Source organism: Polistes canadensis, unplaced genomic scaffold (assembly GCF_001313835.1).
Source record: "Polistes canadensis isolate GaletaPanama2010 unplaced genomic scaffold, ASM131383v1 scaffold_357, whole genome shotgun sequence".
Classification (NCBI taxonomy): Eukaryota; Metazoa; Arthropoda; class Insecta; order Hymenoptera; family Vespidae; genus Polistes; species Polistes canadensis.
This window is the reverse complement of record NW_014569904.1, coordinates 81001-89540: the sequence shown is the minus strand read 5'-3', so window position 1 is coordinate 89540 and position 8540 is coordinate 81001. Positions and strand designations below refer to the sequence as shown.

General features: G+C 35.4%; 1 protein-coding gene across 8 annotated transcripts in view; it reads left to right on the top strand.

The window, feature by feature from the left end:
- The window catches only part of LOC106791955 (synaptosomal-associated protein 25), a 25093-nt gene extending 16735 nt beyond the window's left edge, over positions 1-8358 (top strand). For 3 of the 8 annotated variants that reach the window (XM_014758007.1, XM_014758008.1, XM_014758002.1), the window contains exons 5-7: positions 1233-1350; positions 1461-1734; positions 2800-7290. In XM_014758007.1, coding sequence (XP_014613493.1) covers positions 1233-1350; positions 1461-1734; positions 2800-2862 — 455 coding nt within the window. In that variant the 3' untranslated portion in view covers positions 2863-7290. Of the gene's footprint in view, positions 1-1232; positions 1351-1460; positions 1735-2799 lie in introns of all 8 variants that reach the window. The other 5 variants (XM_014758010.1, XM_014758009.1, XM_014758005.1 and 2 more) reach the window with 3 other exon arrangements.
- Positions 8359-8540: the final 182 nt, after the last annotated feature.

Genomic DNA, 8540 nt, shown 5'->3' with positions numbered 1-8540 from the left:
TCTCTCTCTCTCTCTTTCTCTCTCTTTCTATCTCTTTCTCTCTCTTTCTTTTTCTATTTTTGTTCTCTCTTCCTTCCTCTGCTCTCTTTCTCTTGTTTCCTACGATCGAAAATCCATCCTTTCACTGAAATCTTACTTACGTTATTTTTTATTTGTTTTTTCTATATTACCTTGTTACACCCATTATCCCTCCTGCCTTTTCCCAATTTTTGTGCTTTCATTTAGTTGTTCTCCAATTGGACTCCCAATTGTTCTCCAACTCTTATTTCGACAAATTCGAAATATTACGATTGAGTCGCGCGATCCTTTACGATTTCATTCCAAATCGGACGAACGGAATAACAAACTCGTGAAAAAGTTACACTATTTTGCGCGACAGAAAACTGGTATCTATTAAAAGTTCGTCGATTTTTCCAGTCGTACACAATCCGTGAAATTCTGCGTGTACAAACTCTGACCAAACTCTCAATTCCAATGCCTCAAATCCATTTGACATATCTCCCACTATATGTGCCGATAGTTATGACACAGTGGACTAAGTAAACAAAAATCATTTACTTGGGCTACTATCATCATTAGCAGCACATATGTTTATATGATATATACATTACAAAATCAATTACTCGAACCGTAGGAAACATATATATATATATATATATATATATATATTAGTATATATGTATGTATTTATTTAGTAGCGTATAAGACTTTTGCTGAACAGGCAAGGAATACAAAATCACATATGTCAAAGTATCGTAGCGCTTTCGTTGCAAACATACAAGAAGAGTTTTTTTTATTAATCGATAACGGTCACGTGTGTATAGTGTCAAGCAGCTGCTGTCAGTTTATTCATTAAATACTCGCCATGGGTTGGATTAAAGGAACCGAAAAAAAAATGAGGAAAAATGTTGCGATTGACCGTTCTCGTGAAATAAAAAAACAAAATCGTCTGGTTGGAATAAGAAAGGAGGCTTTTTTTTTCTCTCGTCGAGGTTGTTTGAATTACTTTCCTAGTTGGTTCCTAATTATTATTTGACGATGAATACTGCTGCCTCGTTTCTACAAATTCCATAAGACGCGCTTTATATTTCCGGAGGGAAGGAAAAGTTCTTTCTCGTTTGAAAAAGGAGCGACTAAGTTAATCCCTCCTTTTTCAAAATCGGTGGTGTGTGCCTGTGACATTATGAGCTTTGCAAAGGCTATAACGGTATCTATTTTGTACGACGAAACAGAGCAATTGGATCGAATCGAAGAGGGGATGGATCAAATCAATGCGGACATGCGAGAAGCCGAGAAGAATCTTACTGGGATGGAAAAATGCTGCGGACTCTGTGTTCTTCCGTGTAACAAGTACGACTGTTGCATTACGTTTATTACTATTTATTAGGATTTAGGCGAAAAGCAATAAAACATTATCGTTAGATTCGTTATCTCCTGTTGATTATTATTACCTACAATAGGAGTGCAAGTTTCAAGGAAGACGAGGGAACGTGGAAGGGTAACGACGACGGTAAGGTCGTTAATAATCAGCCGCAACGCGTGATGGACGAACGCAATGGATTAGGCCCTCAGGGCGGGTACATCGCTAAGATCACCAACGACGCGCGGGAAAACGAAATGGAAGACAACATGGGTCAGGTGTCGACGATGATCGGCAATCTCAGAAACATGGCAATCGATATGGGCAGCGAGCTCGAGAATCAAAATCGACAAATCGACAGGATCAACCGGAAGGTAAGACGAACATCGCTTCCTTTTATTCCACTACATTTTATTTTCATATCATTACTTTTCCATTTGCGCGCTACTTTTGGTATATACGCGAGCAAAAAATGTATTTTTCTTTGAGTGCGATTTTTTCTATCTCTCACCACGATGCACGCGTTAACCGAAAGGATGCACACGTTCTTCGTCGCTTATCTCATCACTTTCTCAAATAATTATTCTTTATTCTGCTATGTCGTAAAATGTCTTACATGTACGGCACCACAACCTTATCTTACATATTATAATCCGAAGCCTTTTCTTTTTTCTTTTGTCCAAATGAAATACCACTCTTCTTATGTTAGGGCAAAAAGAAAAAGAAAGTTTGGAAGATATTCGCTCGATCGCCCTGTTCGATTTCAAATTCCATTAACGACAAAACAAGTCATTCATTTGAAAAAACATGCGTTTGGTGTTTGTGCGTAACTTCTTTTTTTCTAAATAATAGATTGATCAATATTATTTCTTTCCCTTTTATCTATGAAATTATTTGAAGAAGCAAACGAACGGATATAAGATCAAAGAAAAGTCAATTTATATGATGCATTTCAAACTGTTATGTGTTCAGAGTTTAGCCCCCAACTTAGCGCACAAATATTCCATCCTCACCGACTTTTTCAACTTTTAAAGCATTCTCTAGCGAAAGAATAAAAAAAACAAAGAAGAATTATCGGCATACGCTTGAGCACTAGCATCGCACAAATGATCTGATTTTTGATCAAATTTCGACTGCTTACGCGCACTTGATAATACAATAAGATATTTGATCATTATATATAAGAATATTATTAATCAAGATAGGATGAAATTTCATGAAACTTTAGAAACGCTTTGCATACTAATCCTAAATAAATCCTAACACTGTACGTAGTTGTTTTAATTTTCATCGCTTACTTATTCAACGACATTGAAATATCCAAGCACCCTGTGTACGATTCCCAAATGTACATTTTTATTCAAGTGCGCATGACACACGACGCATCCATAAAAAAAAAAGCCACACGCCTTTCTGTAATGAAAATTGCTAATCCGCAGGGCGAATCGAACGAAACGAGGATAGCGTCGGCGAATCAACGGGCGCACGACTTGCTCAAGTAAAAAACAAAACTTTCAGCGTGTGCTACTCAACAACCCGGGTATATTTCAATATATTTCAACCTGTTAGAAATAAATGAAAACACGCATATCGCATATATATATATATATATAGAAATGGAATAAAATATATATGTCTTACCGTCAAATCTATACAAGGCCCAGAGAGGGTTTTGCTCGATCGATACAAATTCAAGGGGAGAAACGTTTACCGAAGCATATTTTAGAGATTATCCGAAACTTGTTAACAACTTTGTGAAAGAATTTGTTCATTTCTCAAAACAAACCTGTTTCACTTAGACGTCACTTCGGCGGCCTCCATATATAATGGTCTAGTAACTTTTGAGCCACCCTGCATATATATCCGTCTCCTCGAAACCTCTAGCTACCCCCGAATATAAAAAAGAACATAAAATATGTAAAACAAGAGAAAATAAGAATATCGGTGCAAACGAATGAGAATGGAACCTGGAGAAAGAAACATCCGCCGAGCAATGCGACATTTTCTCTCCCCGTTTTTGTATTCTTTCGTTATTGGTCGGACATACCTCGTCCAATAAATGTGTCGACATTTTATCTCCTATATAATAATATTACTCTTCTTCTCCTTCTATTTTTTATTCAATTTTATTCCTTTGCAACGAATTTCTTTTTTTTTTTTTTGTTTTTCGATCCAATGCGCGATACCTGTACAAAATTCAACAGGAAAAAATATATTTACTGGTTAAAAGTCTTTTTTTAATTTTATTCTTCGCGAGATCTCTCTTGTAGATGTACATATAAAAGAATAATAGTTTGGCGCCATGAATTCGCAACAACAAGAAAAAAAAAGAAGAAGAAGAAGAAGTGTACTTTATAAAAAGTGTATTTTTCAATTAATTATTATATTAACAATATGTGAACAAATAAAATGAGAAAATAATGTAAAAAAATGTAAAGAGAGAAAGAAAAAATCGCACGGTTTCGAGAGGATTCGTTTGGCGGATCCTTGGAGTAAAGAAGATGGACGCGCATTCTAATGGACGATGTTGGTGCGTCCGTTTGTAAAAGATGGGAATATTTTTGACACGCAGGGCGACTCGAACCAGGCAAGGATACAGGTGGCCAACGAGCGAGCCCATCAATTGCTCAAGTAAAGACACCAATCACGACCATCTCTCTCTGCACCCCCGTTTCGGCCACCGTGTCATCACCTACTATTTACTACTACAACAATACAACACCCATCACAACTATTACTCACAATTTACACTAAACTTTTTTCTCTCTCTCTTTTTTCCTTATTTTCCTTACAGTATTACTATTAATATTATTATCCGCTGTGAGATACCACATGCCGAAAGGATAAACGGAATTAAAATGAGAAGCAATATTGTCTGCGATAATTGTTCATCGACAAACATTTACTCCCATTTCTTTTATTTGATATTTTTTAAACTCGATTTATACGATTGTAGTTTATCTCAAAAAAAGGAAAAAAAAAGAAAAAAAAAGAAAAAAAAAGAAAAAAAAAAAAAAAAAAAAAAAAAAAAAAAAAAAAAAAAAAAAAAAGAAAGAAAACAGAGGAAAATAAAATCCAGTCGTATCGTTCGATGAATCATTTTGTTTTTCATCGATACTAATAATAAAACGCGTGAGAAGACATATCGCTTGGTAATCGATTTAACTGCAATTTTCCGTACTTAAGGAAACCTTCCTTCCTTCCTTCCTTCCTAAGTCAAGATACGTATTTAGCAATGCTCTCTTATGGTGTCCAACCGTGAATTTCATACGCTGATTCGTTAAACGGTTTTTTAACATCGATAGTTTAATCCCCGTCCATTAAAAAACAGAAATACATATTTATTTATTTATTCTCTTTACTCGCGTTCTCTTGTTTTTCTTTTTTTTCTCATTTTCTTTTTCGATAATCGTGTCAATTTACACGATGTACATACGCAACTCGCGCACACACAGATAACACACGCCACGTACACGTCTTACGTTCACCCTACCTACGTCGCATACCAAAATGGAATAAAAAATGAAAAAAAAGAGAGAGAGAGAGAGAGAGAGAGAGAGAAGGAATCTTGTTCGCGACGAATTCGTCATCCCTCGTAAAAAAAGATTTCAAACGAGCTCATATTTTAAGAAATCCTTGAAGAATAATACGGCGCTTAATTAGAGATCAGCGGAAAGTAATGAATCCGCGATTATTAGCAATTACGCCGAGAAGAAGAAATTGTAAATTTTCAAAAGTCGACTCACACGACGCGCGTTAGAAATAAGCCAGAGAATAATAACTATTATTATACGAGAGTCAAATTTCTTATCTCGACGATCCGCTAACGAGTACAAAGCTAATTAAAAAGAAAGAAAAAAGTAAAAAATATAAAAATAAAAAAGTAACAAAAAAAAATCTTCGAACAAATAAATAAAGCAATTATAATGAATAATTATCATAGATCGAGACCGTATAGTCCGAGATTTTCCTTGTAATCATCATTATTATTATTATCATTGTTACTATTATTCTCTTATTATTATTATAATAATATTAGAAGCACGATTTTGAATTATCGGCGCTATTATCGAGTGCGACAACTCTCTTGTATATGAAAAATCAATAATTATCAAATAAAATGATATATAAATAAAACACACAATTGTGAACACGAGAAGCAACAATTTATAAAAAGAGAACACCACATATGAAAGAAAAGAAATGGACGAACTCGCGTTAACGAGAAACTCAAGTTCTTCGTGTTTCGAGAATGACACCGACATGCACACGTGCGAAATCTATACGAAGAGGATATAGAAAACAAACGTAATTACGACACGATCTGGTTAATGAGAGAGAAAAGATGAAATATTGGCCTTTTCTATAGGTACAAATATAGATATCCTTGTTTCTTATTCCTTTATAGGCCAATTTTATGATCCTTAATTGCGAAAGAACAACCTTTCAATACATATGAATAATTTGTCAAGATATTTGCTTAAACATTTCAAACTAGAGTTAATAATCGATATAAAATATTGTATGCGACTCGAAAGTTATACGGAGAAGAGAATGCGGAGAATAAATTATTAATGAAATACATTTGACGCGTAAAATATTGAAAAGATTTAGTATTATAGGATGACTCGTTCTTTCTATATATCTGCGTACGTGCATGACGATTTTCATCGCATAATCATATTTTTCTCTCGCACTTTGTGTGTATATACCTCGTATATACGAAAAGCCACATAAATACAACACACATATATACGCGCGCATATACGACGAGGCAAAGGGTGAGAATAAGGGGGAGAAGCCGCGGATAGAAAAGGAAAGAGTCGGGGAAAAGTGGTCCTACGAGTGGAGGACTCGAAAACAAAGAATTTCCAACGCGAAGAAAGAAACTCAAGAAAATGGTGAAAAGGAGAAGAAAAGAAAAATAAATATCTAGAAGGTCGAGGAACAAAAATACGTCCTTATGGTCGGAAATTTGCGACCTTGGACAAATTTCTAGATAAATAATAATCTTCTTCTGTTTTTCTCGATTTCGATCTCGTCTGGAAATAAAATGGCGTTGCACACACGCGATCCGAAGAGACGCGTCAAAGGACGCACACCTACTCTATTACCTAAAACATACTTTATATACCTACACATACACGCACGCAAACACACACACACGCGAGATACGTAAATCATAGAAGTTAGGTGTTCTCCACCTCCTCCCAAAGTTGACGCGCCCACGCGTTCTTCGAGGTCACAGTAAGATATAACTCCAATAGTTAGCTGATTAACCAAAGGAATGGAAAAGGAGGAAGAGAGGACATAAAATATTTAAAAAAAAAAACATACGAACAAAACCAAGTTGTTAATCCTACAGAGCAAAGGGCACAAACTTATTAAAGCGTTGACCACCACGATTATAATTGTAAAAACATGTTAAACTCGCGTGGGGTAATCAACGTGCTAATATAGAGAAAAAGATAGGGAAATCGAATGTGAACAATATAGGGAGAGAGAGAGAGAGAGAGAGAGAAAGAGCTATATACATATTTAGGAAACTTTTCCTTGCACTTTTGCTTGATACCACTCTCGAATATGTCAGCTGATAAACGTGCCGGTAATTATGACAGTAGACTATAAAGTTACAAAATTATAATTATGAAATATTATATAATGAAATAAATGAGTATAATTTTGTAACTTAAGCCACTGTGTCATAATTAGCTGCACAAGTAAGACGGCGGCTCGTAATTTTGGAACGCTTCGCTGGACGAAAGTGTTGTACCGATAATAAGTCGTTTAAATGTGTTACTCGTGTATGTAAAGAGAAACGGACTCGAGGATCGTTAGAGGCCTCTGGATAAAGGAAGACAAAATGTTTTCCCTTATAATTGAATAAAACACAAAGAGAAAAAAAGCGAAAAAAAGCGAAAAAAAGCGAAGGAGGATGACGACGAAGGCACAAATGTTGTTACGTGTGTGTACATATACACCCTGTATATGGTTATAAAAATATATTTATACGTGTGCGTGAGTAATGTGTGTATTGCAGACGCGTGTGTGCATTATGTAAAGATAAAACGCACGCGCGTATATGTGCCGGCAATTACGATAGTGGCCCAAGCCAGAAAACGACACAGACATTTATTTGGTAATATAAAGTAAATCATAGGGGCAAACTTGATTTTTCCTATTTTTTCACTTACGATTAGTCCACTACTGTCCACTGTCACAATTGTCGACACGTATGTAAACGGATATTTCGAAAAAATATGAAGAAAAAAAAGAAATAACGCTGCGAAAACTATCTCGAAAATTCTAGAAAATCGTTATTAGTAAACTAAAGCGAAAATAACGCGGATGTGGAAGAGAGTCAATAAGAATAAATGCAAAAGTGGGATCGAGCAATATATAATTACTATTATTATTATATTATTGATTATCTATTATACGATTATATTATACGATTAACTTTGTTGTTATCGTCTCCTAAAGAATGAGAGATTAAGAAAACTTGAAGAAAAAAGAAAAGAAAGAAAAAAAATAATGATCGACACGTACATGCAAATACGCAGAGGCGCGCATATAACATATACAAACATATAACACGAGATATACATAAGAGAACAAAAAAATCCTTGCGTTCGCCAAGTTTTCGGGAAATCCATCTCTTAGCCCGGAAATTGGCGCGAATAAATATATTATATATTATATAGCGAGAACTAACGTGATTAAAATGCGTTATTTAAGGCGCATACTTTGAAATACCTACTCACAAATGTATAGATAAAACGCAGGTAGATTTTAGCAAAGAAGTAGATAGAAAACGATAGAGGAGAGTTACATTTGAAGAGAGATAGAGAGAGAGAGAGAGAGAGAGAGAGTGAGTGCTGTGTATGCATGTGCACGAGTATGCGTCAGAAGAGGAACGAATGAGAGAGCGAAAAAGAAGAAAAGATAAATAAATGGGGAGGGAGGCAAAATGAGGTCAATGAAGAGAGAGAGAGAGAACTTCTATACCACCCCGTGGTCACTCGAGAGAAATCCCAGGCTTTCTATCGGAACGATCCAAAAATGCGATGGTATTTTTGTCAACTAATTGAACTTATTTATTTTACGATTCCAACTAACTGCGCCAGGGTTTGTAAAGTAATAATAAAGCAAACGATTAGTTCTCTCGAGTCGAATTATC